The 23,370-nt window shown below is 38.6% G+C and overlaps 2 protein-coding genes across 9 annotated transcripts in view; both read right to left on the bottom strand.

Moving 5' to 3' along the window:
• rabgap1 (RAB GTPase activating protein 1) overlaps positions 1 to 23,370 on the bottom strand; it is a 199,773-nt gene that overhangs the window by 74,035 nt on the left and 102,368 nt on the right. For all 8 annotated transcript variants that reach the window (XM_080212509.1, XM_080212504.1, XM_080212506.1 and 5 more), the window contains one exon: positions 22,348 to 22,498. In XM_080212509.1, coding sequence (XP_080068635.1) covers positions 22,348 to 22,498 — 151 coding nt within the window. The remainder of the gene's footprint in view (positions 1 to 22,347; positions 22,499 to 23,370) is intronic.
• On the bottom strand, positions 2,905 to 4,103 carry LOC145358258 (putative G-protein coupled receptor 21). The gene has a single exon (XM_080212126.1). The coding sequence runs from the start codon at positions 4,101 to 4,103 to the stop codon at positions 3,021 to 3,023; it is 1,083 nt and encodes a 360-aa protein (XP_080068252.1). The 3' UTR covers positions 2,905 to 3,020.

The following is a 23,370-nucleotide window of genomic DNA, read 5'->3' on the forward strand; positions in this document are numbered from 1 at the left end:
CTGCATGAATAATTTACTACCTCTCTGTAGGGGGTGGATTAGCTCAGCTGACTAGATGGTTAGAATGTGAGACAGAGACAACATTCACAGGTTCGAACCCTGTACCAGCTATTGTTCACAGAAGCCTATCTCCTCACTGTGTCACACTTGTGGAATGGTGCCTGTCAAACTGTACATAACCAACTGTCTAATGGAGAGGGATGCCGATGGGCTTTTGTGGACTGTAGCTAATTACTTTACAATGTTGACAGCTCAGATCCTCAGGTTAATGTAACTTTATTCACTTACCTTGGCTTTGTAGTTTCAGTACACAATCCAACTCAAAGTCAATGTTGGTCAGTCCTACTTTTCTTCAGCCCTCTCCCCACGACACCATTCATAGGTACGGTCTTCTCACTTGCCCCATCATTTAAATTTAGCAGAATGGATAAAATGACAAATTGCCCATTAACCCAGCTTCCCTTCAAAACAGTCCCACTTTTTAAGAACAGACTTTTTATGCTAAATGGTTGTGTTTAAAATCCAAATGCAATTCAATCTGCCTCCACCACACACTCAAGCAGTGCTTCCAGATTCTAATCAAACCCTCAAAAATGTTTTCCTGGTGTTGCTATTGACCTTTTTTTTGCAATTCACCATAAATCTGTGACCTCTGGTTTGCAATTCTTCTGTCACAATTTCTCGATATCTATTCTATCAAGGCCTCTCATGATTTGAGCACATAAGGCTAACTTTTTCACCTGTCCATGCTAAATATGTAGGGATACATGGACTGGTTAAATAAAATCATTCATCACAAATGCCAAAGCAGAGAAATATTACTAATATTGCACTCCAAAATGAGAAAGTATCCAGGGCAATTTGAAATAACTTCTCGATGCATAGAAAGTAAAGCCACAATGAAGTTTGTGGATGTTTGATAGCCCTTACACCTATATCTTTTTATATAAGAACCACTTACTGTACTTCAAAACAAAACACTAAGAGGCAACAATGCAGAGGTCTGACTTTATTACATATCCATGCTTTTGAAAGCATTATATTTTTTATATTGGTCCAGTTTAAATTTTCTTTACTGCATACTGGGTTGATTATTAGATAGGTCCATCTAGCACAGTAACGTCAATAAATGATTAGTACAAACTATAGAGTAGCAGACTGATTGTCAGAAAGATCGAAAATTTTATTTACAATTCTGATTTGAACAGACTGAGAACACAGCCATTTTGATGGAGACACGGCAACCATTTCACAAAGCTCGGTGGTGCAGGCAAAGCCAATGGCAATTTTCAAAGTAGGAGCAGCAGCTATTGCAATTGCTACTTTAGCACAAGCTACAAAAGGGCGTAGCACTTCAGCAGTTTGAATTGTTTGTCAAATGTTGAAGCCAGGTGAATTCTCCAGGTAATTGGAACATTTTTGTGGGGTATGAATATAAAAATGCTTGTTATACAGCACACAAGTTGTCTACAAATATGGCTAGAACACTTTTGTAATCAATTTACTACTTATTGTTGTGCCAGTCTAAAGCATCACGAACGATTCAGTTACAGTGGCATTATACTGACTTAAATTAACTGCATAATTATTTTTAATCCATTATTTATGCCAAGAAATATTTCTATTAAAAGTGGATTACATTTTACTTTCCCATTTCAAATATTATGGGAGAATTATTCTGCTACATAGACTTGCATTGATTCCCTGGGGCAGGTAGTGTGCGGCCCCCTACGTCCATGGTCAGTGCAGCATTCATTATTGATGAAGTGAAGAATGCATCTGGGCTGTGCAGGTAATGGCCCTCCATGCTGCCTATCTCTGGGGAAATCGAACAAGTCTCTTAACAAACCAATTTCTCCCCCTTAATTTTCAACCTTCTAAATCTAAATTAATGTGTTTCCATTTTGCCCCAAACTCTGGAAAAACAAGGTTCTAGAAACTTTTTCTTTCATTCACATCAAAGTAAAAGTTTCCAGAACAACTGATTATAGTCTCAAGTAATTTCTCTCAAAGTTTGTGACGTGGCAACACAATGGTTAGCACTGCTGCCTCACAGCACCATGGTTAGCAGTGCTGCCTCACAGCACTAAGGGTTCAATTCCTTGAGTCACTGTGTGGAGTTTGCACGTTCTCCTCATGTCTGCGTAAGTTTCCTCCCATAGCCCAAAGATGTGTAGGTTAGGTGAATTGGTCATGGTAAACTGCCCCTTTGTGCCCCAAAACGTGTAGGTTAGGTGGGTTAGTAGGGTAAATATGTGGGGATAACAGTCGGTGCAGATTCGATGGGCCACGTGGACTCCTTCTGCACTGTAGGAGTTCTATGATTCGAATCCTTTACTCTTATACATAAACAGAGGGGTCAAACTCATTAAATGAATAGCTTTGGCTTTGACCCATTTATGGCATGCACCAATTAATTAATAATGGATTATCAAATAGGAAACTGAAAAGGTATGGTTCATCCTTGGTGCTTTAGCATGGTATTACATAATGATGTTTTTGTGCTACCCATGTTCAACAGAACTCTTTTTGTATGCACATTCGGAGCCTGCAAAATTGTTCATTAGTAGACAGTTATGATGGGTCTGCCTCTGAGCTTAAGATGTTTATTCAGGGTTTTACATGGTTGCTGCATTCACAGTTGATTACAAATCAGAATGTACAATACTTCTACTGTCAATGAAACAAGTACCTTTTAAAAATCAGTGTACAGTGCAATAAGAAATTAAAACATTTGGCCCATAAATATTTCAATTCTCTGGAAAGAATTGCAAACACAGTTCATAATTATAAACAGTGAAAACAAAGTAGGGAATTTGTCAAACCACAGGATTTTTTTTTAATTAACTGTCCTGTAATAGGCTTTGTATTGGATTGCAATATCAATTCAAATTGCCCACAAGGTTTACTCAATAGTACATTACTCTTGAACAAAGTTTAAGCCCACTTCAATAAATAAAATCACATTGGGGCTGATGTGATGGAATGAGCAGGCCACAGAATGTCATGTCTTATACTTTTCAAGTATTGCAGCCATTGGAAGATCTTTTACTTCCAGGTATTGAAGGGTTTTTGCTTTCCACATACCAGATACACGAAGCACAGGCAGCACCTGAGAGACGTTTGAGGCCCTTACGAAAGGCGCTGTTGGAGAGGCTGTAAATAACACAGTTACAGAAGCTATTGCTAATGGCAAGCCAGGTGGTCAGAAAAGATATCTCTGGACTATCATAAATGTGAGAGCTTTCAAGGAGGAAATAAATGATGTACGGAAGCCAAAGGATGTAAAATACACTGGTGATTCGAAACAGAACCATAGCATAACGTTTCTCAGAACTAGGTGGATTTTCTGTTGATGCTTCTTCTTGTGTATTAAATCGAGCACGTCTTTCACTTATTTCCTTAGTGTGGTGTTGGCATATTCTGAATATGTTGAAATAGGTAAAACAGACTACAAAAGCAGCAGGAGCATACAGTAAAATCACAATAAATCCTGCAAAGTAAACGTTTGTTTCCCAGGAATTAGCACACCATTCAAAAATGTCTCCATGATAGCCTGGCTTCCCCCAGCCAAAAAAGGAAGGAAGGAATACAATGCAGGAGTACAGCCAGATTATTATAATGCAAACACGCAACCTCCATGGTGTGACCAGCTGACTGTAAGATAGTGGTTTGGTAATTGCAATGTAGCGATCAACACTGATGCAGGCCAGAGAGGTCATCGAGATGCTTTTCAAGACAGACACAATATATCCAAAAAATTTGCACGTTAAAGATTCGTGAGAACCTGTCGGATAGTGTAGAAGGGACAAAGAAGGAACCAAGCAACTGATTCCAACAAAAAGATCAGCGTACGCCATGGTCTGAATGAAATAACTCGTAGTGTGATGATTCAAAAGAGGTGCACAATGAAATACCAATATAACAATAAGGTTACCTGAAATGATTAACACAGTGAGAAAAACAATGATGATTACTTCCAGGAGACAAATGTTAACTGTTTCGTAGTAACTGAATCCCAAAAGACAGAATGGTCGGCTAGTACTGTTTCCTTCCCAGGAAGAGTTCATACTTCGGTTTTGCACACTCCAAACAGATGTCATTGCTGGCTTGGTTGCTATCGCAGTGTCTCAGTCTTCTGCCTCACTTATTCTCAGACTCTGCTCAGTATTGTCTGCATTGCAATTTTTCTATAATCCAGCAAACAGTCACCACCCTCAACATACCATAAGAGGACAAAGCTATTCCCAGCAGTTGCCATGCTTTCAGCTTAAGAAATAAAGGCAGACGCCGGCATGAATAGGCTGTGCCATAGGCTCGAGGACAAAGGAGGGGTACATGACACCTGTCTTTCTTCTGTTGAAAGTAAATATATACATATATTTTCTGCTTCATCAATCGCCAATGCTTCTCCACATGTGGGTTAGTGAAGACTGTGGTAGAGAAAACAAAAAAAAATCTTTTGTGGAAATGAAGCTAATTTTAGCCCTCACAAAATATCAGCACGGTACTCTGTAAATTATTATTTGCTAAAGACAGAGAATGGTTTAAAAAAAAAACAAAGTCTCCCAGTTTTCTTTAGTGATGTTTTAAATCACAGAAGATTCCTGTCCGGAGCCTCAGACACAGTTACTGCAATATGATGCTACTCCAGAATCACAGTCCAATTTGCCGCAGAATTCAAACAGCCCCTCCAGGCATCACTCCTCCCTCCCTCACAATTCTCTGCCAAAAGAAATATGTCTGTAACTACACCAGAAGGCGAATGCAGCAGTACGGAATCTTTGCTCTCGCGTTCAAGACTGCAGTATCCTCTCAAGGAGCTCTATCCATCACCTCCCGTATGAGAGAATCTAATACATTAGAACCCTACCAATTTATCATTTGACAGCAGCAGTTGCCAAGTGCACTCTGACCCTTCTGGGAGACTGCAAGCTGAGGAGGAGCTACAGAACAGATCACTGAAATTCCAACACATAACTAGGACCAAGTTTTTTTTTAAACTCAGCACACTTGAATGCCTCCTCAGAATTAACAATGGACCTAATTCATATTTCATGCTTCATTTACGATCATCAGTGGCCACATAGTATTTCAGCGATAACATAACTATAACCAAGGTGAGATAACAAGGCATTAAAATTTGAAACTGGCTTGTGAATTAATGCAATTACAGAATCCGATGAATTAACTGAACTGGGAGGTTGTATGATGGTTTTTCATAGAATCCCCAGAGTGCAGAAGGAGGCCAGTCGGCCCATCGAGTCTGCACCAACTCGTAGAGTTTCTTACCCAGACTCACCTCTCTGCCCTATCCCCATAACCCCACATATTCACCTTGCTAATCCCTCCCCAACCTACACATTTTGGGACACTGAGGGTCAATTTAACGTGGCCAATCAATCTAACCTACACGTTTGGACTGTGGGAGAAAACCCATGCAGACAAGGGGAGAACGTGCAAACTCAACACAGTCACCCAAGACAGGAACTGAACCCATGTCCCTAGCGCTGTGAGGCAATAGTGCTAACCATTGTGCCACCATGCCACCCTCATCCATTTCCACTTTTTGTAAATACAGCTGGTCAAAGGATAAAACCAAACTTTGTTATTGTTTATCTGTTAAATATTTTATATAATGCCTCACATTCTGTACTATATTAAATTCATAAATGACTAAGTCAATAATTAAAACAATTTCCTCAAGTGTATATTAAATACACTCATGCACCCAGGCAATAAAATAGGAACTATATTGTTGATGAAGTTATATTAACCCAGCAATAAAATGTTACAAAATTACCAATGTCTAATGAAGCTCAGCAAAACAAAAATAATTTGCAACATTTTTCTGCAAGTGACAAAGCACAAGACTAACTTTATTTATTTGCGAGATGTGGGTTTTACTGGCCAGGCCAGCATTCATTGCCCATCCCTAATTGCTTGAGAAGATGCTGGTGAACTGCCTTCTTGAACACCTCCACTCCATGTCGTGTAGGTGCACCTCCAGTGCTGTTTGGGAGGGATTTCCAGGATTCCAGGTAGTGGTTGTAAGTTTGGATGGTGCCGTTTTAGAAGCCTTTGAGAGTTTCTGCAGTGCATCATGTAAATAATGCATATATTTGCGTACGAGATGCCAATCAAGCAGGCTGCTTAGTCCGGGATGATTTTGTAGTTGCACTTGGCCAAGCAAGTGGAGAGTATTCCATCTGACTTAAGCTTTGTAGATAGTAGACAGGCTTTGGGGAGTCAGCAGATAAGTTATTTGCCATAGGATTCCAAGTCTGACTCACTCCTGTAGCCACAGTAATTATATGGCTAGTCCAATTCAGTTTCTGATCAATGGCAACATCCAAGATGATGAGTGTAGTGGATTCAGTGATGGTAATGCCACTGAATGTCAAAGGGTGATGGTTAGGGGCGGCACAGTAGCAGGGTAGTTAGCACTGCATCAAGGACTTGGGTTCAATTCCCAGCTTGGATCACTGACTGTGTGAAGTTTACATTTTCTCCAATGTGTCTGCGTGGGTTTCCTCTGGGTGCCCTGGTTTCCTCCCACATTCTGAAAGACGTGCTGGTTAGGTGCATTAACCCATTCAGGTGCCAGACTGTGGCAATTAGGGGAATTTCACAGTAACTTTATTGCAGTGTTAATGTAAGCCTTAGTTGTGACTAATAAATAAACTTTAACATCTCTCTTGTTGTAGATGATCATTGCCTGGCACTTGTGTGGCACCAATATTATTTACCACTTGTCAGCCCAAGCCCAGGTCTTGCTGCATTTTGGACATGGATTTCTTCAGTACCTGAGGAGTCAGAAATAGGGCTGAACATTGTGCAACTATCAGTGAACATTCCCACTTCTGATCTTACGATGGAAGGAAGATCATTGGCAAAGCAGCTGAAGATGGTTAGGCCTAGGACACTACCCTGAGGAACTCTTGCAATGCCTTGGAGCAGAAATGACTGACCTCCAACAACTGCATCCATCTTCCTTTGTGCTATGTATGACTCCAATCAGTCAAGAGTTTTCTCCCCAATTTCCAATGACTCCAGTTAATACATGTAGAGTTGAGCAGCGTGGTTGAGCGTCATTAACAATTGGGACTTGTCTGTTGGGAAACGTAATCTTATTTGACAGTGACAGTTTAGAGGTTCTTGCCTACAATGTAACTGTGTGGGGAGACCTCGTCATGGCAGGTGGTAGAATTTGAATTCAATAAAAAATCTGGAATTAAAAATCTAATCATGACCATGAAACACTGTCAATTGCCCTAAAAACGCATGTGGTTCACTACTGTCCTTTAGGGCAGGAAATCTGTCATCTTTATCTGGTCTGGTCTACATGTGACTCCAGACTCACAGCAATGTAGTTGCTGAATGCTCTCCAAAATGACCCAGCAAACCCACTCAATTGTATTAAAATTGCTAAATGTCTTAAAGGAACAAAAGCAGATGGGCCACTTGACATCGACCTCGGCACTGGAAACGACGAATGGAAAGTCAATCTCTTTAGTAACATCTGGGGCCTGTGTCAAAATTGGAAGTGCTATCCCACAGACTAGTCAAACAATGTGATATCAATAAATGGCTAAAGGCACTGGATACTGACAATATTCCTGTAATAGGATTGAAGGTGTGCTCCAAATCCTGCCACGCCACTAACCAAGTTGTTCCAGTACAACTACAAGACTGGCATCTACTCAACAATATGGAAAATTGCTCAGGTACGTCTGTTGCAGGACAAATCCAACCTAACCAATTGCTGCCCCAGTCTACTTTCTTATCATCAGTAAAGTGATGGAAGGGGTCATCAACCTATCAAGTGGCACTTGCCGACCAATAGCCTACTCAGTTTGGGTTCTGCCAGAGCCGTTCAGCTCCAGATCTCATCACAGCCTTGGTTCAAACATGGACAAAGGAGCTGAACTCCAGAGCTGAGATGACAGTGACTACCCTTGGCATCAAGGACACATTTGACCGAGTGTTACATCAAGAGGCCTTAGCAAAGCTGGAGCATTAACTGAAATGATGATTCCGATCGTAGAACAAATATATTTGAGAATGAGATGTTACCCATGATTTGAGGAAACATATCCATTTAAACATAAATGTGCGTCTGGCTGATTTTCCCCAAACCAGCAAATTTCAGGAACATGATTTATCACATTTACGCATAATGCACAAGACCTTTCAAAATAGTTTCACAGAAGCAGATAACTCAGTCGAATTAATCTTTTGGAGGAAGACAGGTGTTCAATAGATGCTTTAACTGTAAAGTATACCGTCATTCAGGTGGGTTAGACAGGCAACATTTACAAGAGAAACTATTTCCTTTTACTTTGAGAAACATTTTGCACAATTTTTCACAATATATGAACATGCACTGCCAATAATTTGCATAATTCCTTGCAAGTATTATAGAAAGACAGCACTTATTTGAACAAAAAAAATTGCAAAAGTGTCCAAACTGCAACCTCTACAGCCACTAAGCTTTTGACAAACTAGAATCCAAGGCAACATAGACCTATTGATACTTGTATTTCTTATTCATTGGTTTGGCCCTTTTGAATGTTGTGAGCCTACAGCTTTAGAAAGGATCGCTTTAGCATTATTACCCAATTTCTGGACACATTAAAAAATCAGAACACTAGGATTTATCAGTATGAAAACATGAAAAAAATGACTGAATATAGGTAGCCCTCTTGCTACATACCAAGGTCGAGCAGACAGATAAACCATAATCTCTCAATACTCTCTCCCTCAATGTCAACAAAACAAAGAAGATAGTCATTGACTTCAGGAAGCATAATGGAGGACATGCCTTTGTCTACATCAATGGAGATGAAGTAGAAATGGTCAACAGCTTCAAGTTTTTAGGTGTCCAGATCACCAACAACCTGCCCTGGTCTCTGCTCACCGATGCTACAGTTCAAAAAGCCCACCAACACATCTACTTTCTCAGGAGGCTAAGGAAGTTTGACATGTCTACTACAACTCTAACTTTTACAACTGAATGATAATAAGCATTCTTTCAGGTTGTATCACAGCTTGGTATGGCTCCTGCTCTGTGCAAGACTGGGTGGCACAGTAGCACAGTGGTTAGCATTACTGCTTCACAGCTCCAGGGACCTGGGTTCGATTCCCAACTTGGATCGCTGTCTGTGTGGAGTTTGCACATTCTCCTTATGTCTGCATGGGTTTCCTCTGGGTGCTCCGGTTTCCTCCCATTGTCCAAAGATGGCCATGCTAAAATTGCCCCTTAGTGTCCTGAGATGTGTAGGTTAGAGGGATTAGCAGGTAAAATATGTTGGGATATGGGGGTAGGGCCTTGGTGGGATTGCGGTTGGTGCAGACTTGATGGGCCGAATGGCCTCTTCCTGCACTATAGGGCTTCAATGATCTATGATTTCTAAACTACAAAGGGTCATGGATGATGCCCAGTTCATCACGCAAACCATCCTCCCACCCATTGACTCTGTCAACACTTTCACTACCTCGAAAAAGCAACCAGCATAATCAAGGACCCCATGCACCCCAGACACACTCTCTTCCACCTTTTTCCATCGGGAAAAAGATACAAAAGTCTGAGTACCAATCGACTCAAAGACAGCTTCTTCCCTGCTGCCATCAGAGCTTTGAGTGGATCTACCTCATATTGCGTTGATCTTTCTACACACCCGAGCTATTACTGTAACACTACATTCTGCACTCTTTCTTTCCTTCTATGTATAGCGCACAAAAAAAAATAGTTTTCACTATATACTAATAAATGTGACAATATTAAATCAAATTTAAAAAAACCATCATTTAAATGTGTTCGCTGTATTTATTTAGAAAATAAAATGGCCCAGGACCTCTGCTGGCCAGGCATACCCAGTAGTATTGGCAGCATTAATAAACTACTTGAGCTTTGTGCCCACTAGGTATTATATCATCTCAATCCTTCTATGATCATCTCCTTGGGATATTTTGCAGGCTATTTTCCTATATTTACGGTTTGAAAATAGGTTAGATCTACGAAGGCAATTTAACTGTAGTGTAGAATTTGAAGGCTTTAGACTTGTAAACCAATCAAACAGAATTCAACATTCTGTTAATGCTATTAACATACTCTTTTATTTAACCTGAAGTTAACAATCCTACTTTTTAAAAAACGGCCTCAATAAAAGCACTATTGAAAAAATTCCTTGACAAAAAAAAATTGCAAGGCCATCTCTCTCAATCCCAATTTTGATGGTAACCAGACAAGCCCAGTTGTCCCATCAATCGTTCAGACTAGCAGCATATCATTCTCAATAACATATGCCTAGACATATTTTTTACAGGAACAGAAAATGACAATCATAGCCCTTTCTGATTGTTTTCAATCTTCTTTGCCCATCTTTTTGCCATATACCTCAACCTCTCCAAAAGCCAGTTGCCTCTTAAAATAATTTATAACACGTATTTCAATAATCTGCTTCACTATCCACAAATCTATATATTTTTTAAAAGCAACATTTTTTGACTGACTTCTGTCCTTGCTCCAAGACAAAATTATTCCTATAGTGTTGACATTGGTGTTTAAAGTTTTCATCTTGATGAACAGTTTACTTGGAGCCCTTTAACATTCAGATTTAACTGGAGTCTAGAATTGGTCTTATTCAACATTTGACTTATACATCACCTAATAAATAATGATATTATCACTATTATATCAGAATAAGAGACTACACATCAGCATTTCTGCTAAAGCATTAAAATTAGACGTTATATCTGAATAGATTTCTTGATTATTTAAGTTCACTGCAAAATAGCAATATAGTTGCTGTAAGAACCCCACCAATCTTGCTGGAAAATGCACATAATCAACAAGTGCTTTAAACATTAACTGTTACCAACCAACTAAAATAAATAAATGGTGAGATTGTAATCAAAGTAGACACACTTTCAAAGAAACAAAATTACATTGTGTCATACTTGCAGGAGGCAATTTTCAATTTATGACAACTTGTACAGATAATGTCTACTAAGTGCAATGATTTCAACATGTATATACCCACAACTTTAAACTGTATGTCAAAGCAAAATAATAAGTGACATGGTGGCACAGTGGTTAGCTCGGTTGCCACACAGCACCAGGGAACCAGGTTCAATACCAGCCTTGGGTGATTGACTGTGATGTTTGCACATTCTCCCCGTGTCTGTGTGGCTCCAATTTCCTTCCACAGTCCAAAGATGTGCAGGTTAGATGTATTGGCCATGCTAAAGTGTCCAAAGATGTGTAGGTTGGGTAAAATGTTCTTTCAGAGGCGGTACAGACTCAATGGGCTGAATGGCCTCTTTCTGCACAGGAATTCTATCGATATCATTTACCAAATAGATGCGCTAATTTTAATAGTATTAAACAGTTAATTAATATCCTTCACAAACTCTGCTTGACACTCAAAAATGGTTATCTGCTTATAGGAACTTAAATAAATGTCCATATGGTTGGTGTAATTGATTCAATTGCACAGCGGAAGTGCATTCATGAAAACCATCACAAGACTAAATCAGTGCACTTCATTCATTATGCATTTATTTTTTACTCTAATCCTCTTGAATTTAGTTGGTCAGCTTGAGGCTCTCTCAATAACTTTTATTTTGGAAAAATAAAATGACTTTGCAATATGCTTTGATCAGTTTTTGATATTTGCATGATACCTCTTTGCTTATTTAGTATAAAGCATGATGAACGCAGGCATAATGATTGTGTGTACAATTTATTCATGTCCATTTGTCCATTTCAAATGGCCCACAGGACTCAAGATCAAAATGAAAACATTCCTGGGATGGAGGATAAATGGAGAGCGGAGCAAGGAATTAAAGTTGCACCAAAAAGAGTTGCATTACCATGTTACTTTTTATGTACATTCAGGTCCTCATTTATTCTATTTTGAATTCTATTTGGTAAGATACAACAATAATTTGGAGACATTCATTTGCTTCTTCAAACAAAGATACAGATCAATTTATGTACCTGACTGCATCTGGTATGGAACAAGTTTGTTTATACACCCTTGTACTTTTTAAGAAAAAAAAGTAACCTGCAAGCAGTGATGTGGGAGTTTAACACGTGGTTTAAAAAGTAACTGCAGAGTGACACTACTTCAGAAGTCACCATTTATCAATGACCTATCCATCTCATTCTAATGAAATGGAGGAAAACTGGAAAGAATTGAAGACAAGCATCATCTCCAGCTGTGAAGAAAAATTGTCTACAAAACCAGGAAACACCAAGACTGATTCGACGAGAATAGCCACAGCATCCAAGAGACAAGAGGAGAAAAGCTCTCCATGCCTGGCAAAACAACATCACCAGCAAGGCAAAGGGGAAAACTTATCAAACAGCAAAGACAGAGGTACAAAGAACAATGGAAATCAAGAACTAATGGTGAACTGAAGAAGCCAAGAAGCTGCAATGCCTCGCTCACAAGCGCAACACCTGGGACCTCTGCCAACAAGGTAATATATGGACCCAACACGCTAGATCTCAAATCAATGCAGATAAGGATGGAGCCTTTAAGAGAAAGGGAAAACATCAGTTTTCGATAGGGAGAACACTTCAAAGAACCATGATGTAACTGTAGACTTGGGCGTGTTTGGAGGAAATCCCCAACTCCCCATCAAAGAAAGGGATTCCTGAGCTGAGGGCCTAGACTGTTATAGCCAGGCCACTAATGAAAATCCAGGATGCACAAGCAGCCAGGACCGGAGGAACAGGGATTTAACACATCACATCATACACTGATCTTTCCATCAAGATTTGCAACACTGTAGAGAAATGGCACAAGGGAAATAAAGAAACCTGTGTCCAGAAGATAACATTTAAACTGGATCGATGGTTAAGTCTTTTAAAAAGTTGCCTGAAATATGCAGAAAGAACAGTGATCCAAGCAGAATGCGATCTTTTGGGACTATTGAATACAAATGAGATTTGATGCCAATATGTCAGTAGTAAAATTAAATTAATTTTACAAAGCTAATTCAGAAAAACAGTGAATGAAGCAGTTAAAAGCTACCTATATAAGTAACATTAAAGATATCCATTACAGTAGGAAATAAATTAGCAATTTATTGTAATATCCCAGCATTTTACTGCGTCATGTAAACTCAATGTTGAATAGTTACAATTGGAAAAGTATTCCCTAAAGTAATCACCCAGTTTAGCATATAAATTATTAATAATGCTAACATTTAGTTAAAATATAGATTAAAGCAGTTTCTTTAAAAAAAGGAAATTTCAATAATTTTTAACATTTAAGCAAAAAGATACTTCTGTGAACATTAGTTAGCTACTGTTTACACTATAGCATTGGTGATATAAATGAAACAAGTGCTTTTTAGACAACTGTCTACCCAGTCTACATGTACTCTAAACATTCAACGCTTTAAAATGTAACAGTTTTAATAATGTCAAATCCACAATTCTAGTTTTTCAGTTTACACAGTTCTATAAAAAAGACTTGCATTTATTCTGCACCTTTCATGACACAGGATGTCCCAAAGTGCTTTACAACAAACAGAATTTTTGTTGCAATGTAGGGAACATAGTGATCAATTTATGTACAGCAACCTCCCACAAACAACAATGTGATAATGACCAGATAATCTATAGAGTCTTGTTTTTGTGATATTTATTGAGGGACAAATATTGGCCAGGATACCAGGGATAACTCCCCTGCTGGTCTTTTCAATAATGCCACATGATCTTTTAGATCAACCCAGGAGAGCAGACTTGATTTAATGTCTCATCTGAAAGTTACGGATACCTGCAGTAGCGTTCCCCCAGTACTCAGGACCATCAGCCACTTGATTTTTGAGCTGAAGTCCTGGGCTGGGATTTAAAGCCAGTCTTCCAATTCACAGGTGAGAGAATGCTGCCACTTGTGCCACAGGTGAAGAGCAAGGTTGAGTATTGTTACACTTCACAATTGTGTGCTAAAAATGACTACTTCGGCAAATGTTGAGAATTGTTATTCTTCTTAAATATAATCATTTATTTTGGTTTCCCTCTCGTCATTTCTTCACCCATTTAAAGCAAGCGAGCTATATAAACACAAGCCATTATCAAAAACTTTGTGGCAAATATTGTTGAACACTGATTCAAAACATAAAGAACAAAGGACAAAGAAAATTACAGCACAGGAACAGGCCTTTCAGCCTTCCAAGCCTGCACCGACCATGCTGCCCGACTGAACTAAAATTCCCTACCTTTCCAGGGATCATATCCCTCCATTCCCATCCTATTCATGTATTTGTCACGATGCCCCTTAAAAATCACTTTTGTATCCACTTTCACTACCTTCCCTGGCAATATGTTCCAAGCACCCACCACCCTCTGTAAAAAACCTGCCTCATACATCTCCTTTAAACCTTGCCCCTTGCACCTTAAACCTATGCCCCATAGTAATTGACTCTTCCATCCTGGGAAAAGCTTTTGGCTATCCATTCTGTCCATGCCTCTCAATCTTATTGACTTCTATCAATCTCCGTTGTTCCAATGAGAACAAACCAAGTTTCTCCAACCTCTCCTCATTGCTAATGCCCTCCATACCAGGCAACATCCTGGTAAATCTTTTCTGTACCTTCTCCAAAGCTTCCACATTCTTCTGGTAGTGCGGTGACCAGAATTGAACACTATATTCCAAGGTCAACAATAATTTGCCTCAAAGTAGTATAACATCCCAATATGTTTCTGTGAAGTAAAATCAGACAAAAATTAGACACTGAGCCAAAGGAGACATTAGAACAGCTGATCAAAAGCTTGGTCAAAGAAGTACATTTAAGAGCGTATTCAAGACAGTGATGTCAAAACAGAGAAGTTTTGAGAGGGAATTCAAAATCTGAAACCTAGATAAGTGAGGTGAAGGAAGTGGGGAATGGGACGAGAAACCAGAGTTGGAGGAACATAGAGTTCCCTGAGGGTTGTAGGAATCGGTTAGCTCAGTTGATTGGACAGCTGTTTTATGACTGGACAGCTGTTTTATGACGCGGAGTGATGCCAACAGCGCGGGTTCAATTCCCGTATCAGCTGAAATTATTCATGTCTTCCTAACCTTGCTCCTCACCTAAGTTGTGTTGATCCTCTGATTAAATCACCACAAGTCAGTTCTCCACTTCAAAAGGGGAGAGCAGTCTATGGTCATCTGACACTATGGTGACTTTACCTCTATTAAAGCTGGAGGTGGTTACAAGAAAAGGAAGAAGCAATGGAGGAATTTGAATATAAGGGAACAAATTTTACAATCTAGGTGTTCAGAGACTAGGAGTGAATGTTTGTATGAACAGGGCTGAACCAGACTCAGTACGAGTTAGAATACAGGCGTGATGTGCTCAAATTTATGGCAGGTGGAAAATGGGAGGTGGGAGCATTGGAATGAGGAGTCTGGAAAATACAAAAGCATGCTTGAGGGATTTCAATAGCAGATGGGCTGAGGCTAAGCAGAGATGGATGTTTTACTGAGATAGAAGTGGGCGGTTTTATGATTTAGCAACGGAAAGTTCAACCTGAGGTTGATCATGGGAATAGGAGTTGATCTTGCTAAGGTGGTTTCCCAGGCAAGATTTGTCATGTCATCAGATTTTTATGACACAAATAGATGCAATACATTTACCCAGAGACAGAAAGAAATTTGAACAAAAAGTGTTGTGGTAAAACATTATGGAGGATCCCTGCAAAAGTTTAACTGTGCAAATATCATGGAAAATCATACATTGCAAAAGAGATCCCATGACCCAATAAGTCTGCATCAACATGCAAGAAACACCTGACCTACCACCTAATCCCATTTACCAGAACTTGGCCCATACCCTCGAATGTTAAGTGCTCACACAAATACTTTTTAAAGGATTTAGGTAACTCGCCTCCAACATGCTCCTAGGCAGCACATTCCAGACTGTCACCACCCTCTGGGTAAAAAAAGTTCTTCTTCAGATCCCCCTAAATCGCCTGCCCCTCATCTTAAACCTATGTTCCCTCATGACTGACTCTTCAACTAAGGGGAAACAACTGCTCCTTATTCACTCTGTCCGTATCCCTCATAATCTTGTATACCTCAACCAGGTCGCCCCTCAGTCTTTGCCCCTACAAAAACAATCCAAACCTATCTTCATAACTTAAATGCGCCATCCCAGGCAGCATCCTCCACTCCCCCTTTAGTACAAACATGTCCTTTTGAAAAAGTGGGGGTGACCAGAATTGCACACAACATTCTACCTGTGGCCCATATTTCTATATTACTCTAATATGACTTCCCTGCTTTCATAATCGATATCTCAATTGATAAAAGCAAGTGTCCAATACACCTTGTTTCACCATCATACTAAAGCCCTTCCATCTTCAGAGATATGTGGACAAACACACCAAGGTCCCTTTATTCCTAGTGTTCCCATTCCTTGTCAAATTACGCCTTCCAAAGTGTATTACTTCATACTTATCAGGATTAAATTCCACCTGTCGCTTATCTGCCCATTTGACCATCCCATCTATATCTTTTTGTAGCCCACAACACACAGCCTCACTGTTAACCACCCAGTCAATCTTTGTGTCATCTGCAAACCTACTAATCCTAACCCCCACATTGCCATCCATTTTGTTTACATAAATGACAAATAACAGGGGACCCAGCACAGATCCCTGTGTTACACCACTGGCTTCTAGTCACTAAAGCAGCCTTCCAGTCACTAAAGCAGCCTTCTGTTATCACCCTCTGTCTCCTACAACTGTGCCAATTTTGAATCTACTTTATCAAATTACCCTGCATCCCATGTGCATTTGCCTTCTTTTTAAGTCTCCCATGTGGGACTTTGACAAAAGTTTAGCTAAAATCCATAAAAACGACATCAACTGTACTACCCTCATTTATACACATGGTCACCACCTCAAAAAAAATCATATTTTTCCTTCCCTATGTCAATTTGCTGAAGAGCCTAGCAGTCTCTCCCTGAATTCCATACCTTCATCCTCACTCTCTTGGCTAAAGGCAGATGTGAAGTATTCGTTCAACTCTATCAATATCCTCTGGTTCCACCCACAGATTCCCTTCATTTTTTGTACTTTACTGATGCCTCCTCTGATCAGCGCCCCAGTCTTTCTTTTCCTTCTGACCATATCCCAAATATCTCTGGTCATCCATGATTCTCTGGGATTGGTACTCTCTCCTATCATCTTACAGGGAACATGCTGGGTTTGTACCCTCCTCATTTCCTGTTTGAACACCCCCCTACAACTCTTCTATAGATTTCCCCATTAGTAACTGTTCCCAGTATACTATGGGCAGATCCTGTCTTATTTTACTAAACTCCACTCTCTCCCAATTCAAAACATTTTTTTGCAACTTGCCTATTTGTTTGTCTATAACAAGCTTTAATTGTACCATGTAGTGATCGTTATCACCGAAATGCTCCCCCACCATTCGTTGCACAACGCCCAGTCCAAGATGGCCTGCTCTTTTGTTGGTTCCTCTATATATTGCTCCAGAAAACCACTCCATATGCACTCCAGAAATTCCTCCTCATTGTACTGTGACTAATTTGACTCTCCCAATCTATATACAAATTAAAGTATATAGATTGGGACAGTCATATAATCACAGATGTTCCTTTAACACGTCTCTCTGATTCTCTGTCTAACGCTTTTCCCAACATTACCACAAGGTTTGGTGGTCTGCATACCACTCCCACCAATGTTTTTGCCCCTGACTGCTTCTTAACTCGACCCATACCGATTCCACATCATCTATGCTAATACCTTTCCTCAATACCATATCAATATAATCTTTAATCAGCAATGCAACTCCCCCAACTTTTTCTTTCTGTCTGTCCTTCCAAACACTGAATATCCTTCAATGTTTATTTCCTATCCTTGCTCACCTTGGAGCCACGTCTCAGTAATGCCAACTATATCATACCCAACATTTGTCATTTATATTAGTGATCTAGATGATCATTAATGTTGGGAAAGTTGAAATCACCCACTTTTTTTTTTACACATCTCCAAATTATGTACATATTTGCTCCTCAATTTTCCCCTGACTATCTAAGGGTCTATAATAAACACCTAGCAATGTGGCTGCCCCTTTTTTACTCCTAAGCTCCACCCACAAAGCTTCATGCGATGTCCCCTCCAAGATTCCTCTCTTCTTACTGCAGTAATTGAGAGTTGTCAGTATTGTCTCTGAGGCAAGGCATTGTTAGTAGATTCTGAATCTACTTTATCAAATTACCCTGTATCCCATGTGCATTTGTCTTCTTTATAAGTCTCCCATGTGGAAATTTGTCAAATGTTTTGCTGAAATCCATATAAACGACATCGCCATCACATCTGTCTTCACCCAAGAGAGTGAGGATGAAGGTATGGAATTCAGGGAGAGAGACTGCCAGGCCCTTGAGCAAATTTACATAAGGGAAGGACAAATATGATTTTTTTCGAGGAGGTCACCAGGTCTGCAGATGAGAATAGCGCAGTCGAAGTAGTTTATACGGATTTCAGCAAAACTTTTGACAAGGTCCCACATGGAAGACTTGTAAAGCAGGCAAATGCACATGGGATGCTGCATAATTTAATAAAATAGATTCAAAATCAACTGACAATGCATTGGCTCAGAAACTGTTTAGGTAAAGCGAAGTTGCCACTAATGGTTTGACAAAACAGGAAATGGAGTAAAAGCCAGGAATTTGAGAAAGGTGATCTTGATTAGGGGTATAGTTTCTATTCCAAGGCAATGGATTATCTCTGATTTCCTCCTAAAAAAATCCTTATTTCATAGCATATCACAAATAAAAATATGGCAAATGATCAAAACTAAAAAATAAACAATCCAATCCATTTAGATTTTTTCACCTAGAAGTTGCTACTGAATAGGGAATCAAATTTTTCATACAAGGAACATAATACTTAGACATATAATGGGATGTCAATGTACACTTCAAATAGAGATGCCCTCTTTGCTTGAACAAAACTTTGTTCACAGCCGTGCAAGTTAAATTACAGAAACTGATAATAGCAATGACAATACTGCCAACTCTCAAAATTGCACCATCTAAAAGCATCGATGCAGAATAGATGCAGCGTAGGTAAATTATTAGACATGGAAATAAAATAAAATTCAAATAAAATCAGGGAGGTTCAGAATTTTAAACCAGGTACTAGCTCAACATTCTCATATATTCAGGAAAATACTCATTTTTAAATATTTCGTAAGCACATACTGATTTGCAAGCATGCAGGTGAAGTGGTTTGCACAAGGTAGTTCTATTCCAAACACTTCTATAAATTTTAATAGTTTATTTAGCACTATTACAACACGAAAAATTTAAAGTAGCAAATTCAAGAGTTCAAATCACTGTTTGAAAGAAAATGAAAGCAAACTATAATTTGGTGTTTCTTGTAATAAACATTAAATAACAAGCTATTGTTAACTCATCCAAAAGGGAGAATGGGGAGAATGACAGAAAGTACACGAAGATTAATCTGATTGTAAATGTGGAGCTGGTTAAATTAACATATTGTTACAAATCTAATCACTGATTTCAATGCGTGTGTAATTCTGCTTTGTTCCAATCAGTAGATAGATTTATGTTTGTTATTTACAAGTTTACTGAGGCTATTGGAATAAGAAAGAAAATTAAACACTGGCAGACACTGGGTTTGGCACATCCGTGTTATTAACAAAAGTATCAATTAAAAATGCTGCCACAAGTAGAAGGAATCTGGGGAAATATTAATGATCCTTTCCAATAAATGATCAGCTTGTATCAGAATTAGAATGGAAAATTATGAAATAGACATTCTAATCAAATCAAAATTTAAGTAATTAAATTCTCCCTCAGTGTACCCGAATAGGCGCCAGAGTGTGGCGACTAGGGGATTTTCACAGTAACTTTATTGAAGTATTACAGTACTTGCGACACTAATAATAAATAAACTTCAAACTAACAACACACAGGAACAAATCTTATTCCTAACTTGCGTAAAAGCTTGATGTAATTCCACATATGAAGCCGAAGTCATAAAATCCCAAATTGGGAAGTTTTGTTTAAACTGCAGATTTAGCACAACGTTTTGGCAATTTACTTTTCTGTTTAATTAGATTACTTAAAATCCACGCATAATAGCTGTTTACCATTCATCCCACCGAAAACTATTCAGAAACAAATCCTTCCGTTAATTGTAACAATGGTCTCTGGCCTATTAACTTAGAGAGAAGCATAAATTTACCCTGAAGAACACAGCTAAGAATTTTAATGCTCTATGGCCTTTATTAACTCTAATTCTGTGAAGTTCTATTCTCTGCAGGATTGTATGGAAACAATACTTGTTTATGGGACCACATGACAAAAAGGACAATGTCAACTTGGTTTCCATCTACGGATGCTGGCAGACCTGCTGAATATTTCCAGCATTTTCTGATTGATTTCAAGATGAAAGGATCCATTTTTATAACCTCTGATGCTGGAAGCATAACATGATAGCCTCATTATTGATCAGAATCTGGTATTTATCATAATGTAGAGATGCCAGCATTGGTCTGGGGTAAGCACAGTAAGAAGTCTCACAACACCAAGTTAAAGTCTAACAGGTTTATTTGGTGGCACAAGCCACAAGCTTTCAGAGCGCTCACCTGATGAAGGGGGCAGTACTCCAAAAGCTTGTGGCTTGTGCTACCAAATAAACCTGTTGGACTTTAACCTGGTGTTGTGAGACTTCTTACTGTATTTATCATAATCACAGATTTTTAATGTCGTGTATTTCATTCAAGTTCCATTTCAATCAAAATTTGGAAAATACAGGTTCCTTACATACTAGTGAATGTATTTGATGTAAATTACAGATGCATTTACGCTACACACTTTTAATTTTAGCTTTCAATCAATGCTAAACTTGTGAGACCTGGAAGTTAAAATTATCTCTTGATTAGTGTCTCTGTTTTGTTCCAGATTCAGGTCAAGCCTTGCTCTAGATTAAAGCTCAATTTTACATTAATTTCTATGTAATGACATGACATCAACATATAGCATCAAACCACTTTGAAATGCATTGTCTTCAGGGTGGAAGACAAATTATTCAGTTAAACTATAGGCATAAAACAAGGATCCTGATAAAATGACAAATGACTATTTCCAAATACAGCTTACAATTACCTCACAGAATTAGGCCCATTGCACCTTATCAGATCTTTGATTGAGCTATTCAAATAGTCTCATTCTCCTGCATCTCCTCCACCTCATCAGCATTTTTCTTTTTTGAAAGTTAGGACTGAATATTTTTCCACCACCTTTCAGATAGTGCATTCCAGTTCACAACAAAAGGTTCAAGGAAGTAACTTTTCACTCTTACTGAAAGTACTCCATTTACTGAATGATCTACATCACCAATAGAAAAGAGTACATTTCAAATCATTTTCTAATATGAGTACAATGCAACAAAAGCCTTACAGCTGTATTTTAGATAGCTCTAACAAGGAGTTGGCACAGGCACAATAGGCTGAGCATCATCCTTCTGTGCTGGAATATTCTATCTTTTTGGAACCAGAGTATCACTGTTCAGAGGATCCTTTTTATGCCTATGGTTCAATGGTGACCATTATTTCCAATATATTAATTGGAAAGTTCAACAGACATTTTTATCATTCCCTTTTCTCAGTTAATCATCATTTGATCCAATAAGATTCAGCTATTTTCAGAATTGTGGCAAAATGTTTTGAAATTTAAGAAAAAAATTGAAAAGTCATTTAATTAAAATGGTAATTTGGTAGTCTGATGACTAGTTTTCATTCTTTTTAAACTGTCAATGATGATGGAAATGTGTTTTTCTAACAAGAGAATCAATTTGAGGTGAGAAATTTTAACACTGGATTGTGACATTTCATGATCAGGAATTTTTCCGAGTTCCAGTTGGGCACGCTCCAACTATCTGAATCCTCAATTTAGAGCAACTGAAAGCAAATTCTGAATGCAAGATTAATATTGAGGACTGACATAAGTTTTTCTTTGCAAAATCAAATAAATAAATCATTAAATGGTATTCAAAACGTGCAGTTTGTTCCATAGCAAATACACCACCATAAATATAACCTTTGATGAAGTCCAAGCAGATTTCCAAGTTTACTTGTATAACCTATTCCTGAACAATTCAAAGATTGCAGCAACTGCCCACCATTTAAGAATTGTCAATTTCCAAATTAATTTTTCAACAAAACTAAATGACAAAGAAATGCATGCACATCACCAATTAAGAAAGCAACATATCAACCAACGTAACAGTATTCTTTCTATTCCATAAAACTGAGATACGTTTTGCTTAAATATACATTTACTTACTTTTGTGATAAGAATTCTGTAATCTTCTACCATCTGGTCATTGTTATGGCATCCTGCAAGCAGCTGCCAAACTTCACCTCGTAGGGCCTCAGGGACACCACTCCGTACTAAGGCAGACAGTGGCTTTGGCCTTACACTCAGGTTTAGATGCCTGTGCAGAATTTCAAATCAGAACATTAGAAACTTCAGATAAAATAACATGCTTGCTGTTCCACAAATCCACTCACACAGAATCAGTGAATATAAAAACATTGATGGCAAGCCCATCTACACCAATGAATCAAAACATTTTTTTCTTCATAAGGTTCTATATTTAGATGCACGCTCAATCATGAGGAAATTGCTTTTCATTCAGATGGCACTGCATATAATTATTGCAAGTGTACCAGTCACCATCATGGCTGATGCCCCAGCCGAAAGGTGCTTCATACTGTGTAACAAGAGTTTTCTTTTCAGATTCTGATGTTAATGCTGGTAATGTAACTGACAGCCATGAAAAGTATCTTGCTGATACGTAATTTTTTTTGAAGATTTTAATATTTCAGCATAATTATGAAATTACTAGCTGTATGTAGGGCCTGAGGAACGAGCCTTAATGGAAACCCCGCTGCAAGCTTACTTCCAGCTGAAATCAAAAGTCTCAACTGAACTAAAAAATAAAGTGCCAAATGCAGTTCAGCTATCAGAAAGATCAGACGCAGAAACTGATTGGTGTAATCAATGCAAGATTAGAATCTTGAACTAAAACAGCTACTCAAAATGTCATGATCTTTAATCTGTTCAGTAGATGCAGACTTTACAGTATCAAACGGTCTGTCAGTTCCGGATACAGTAAGCTGCTTACATGGCAAAGAAAATTCCACTGTCTTGAGAATAGCACCACAAACACTATGTCCCAACTGACCATATACCCTTAGGTGATACAGTTTTAAGAATTTAAACTCTGAAGATCAAAGTCATGCTGACAGAAAATGAGGGGGAACAAGACAAGAGATTGCAGTCTCTTCCTATTCACTTCAAAGA

Source organism: Carcharhinus amblyrhynchos, chromosome 25 (assembly GCF_965287045.1).
Source record: "Carcharhinus amblyrhynchos chromosome 25, sCarAmb.v2.hapA, whole genome shotgun sequence".
Taxonomy (NCBI): domain Eukaryota; kingdom Metazoa; phylum Chordata; class Chondrichthyes; order Carcharhiniformes; family Carcharhinidae; genus Carcharhinus; species Carcharhinus amblyrhynchos.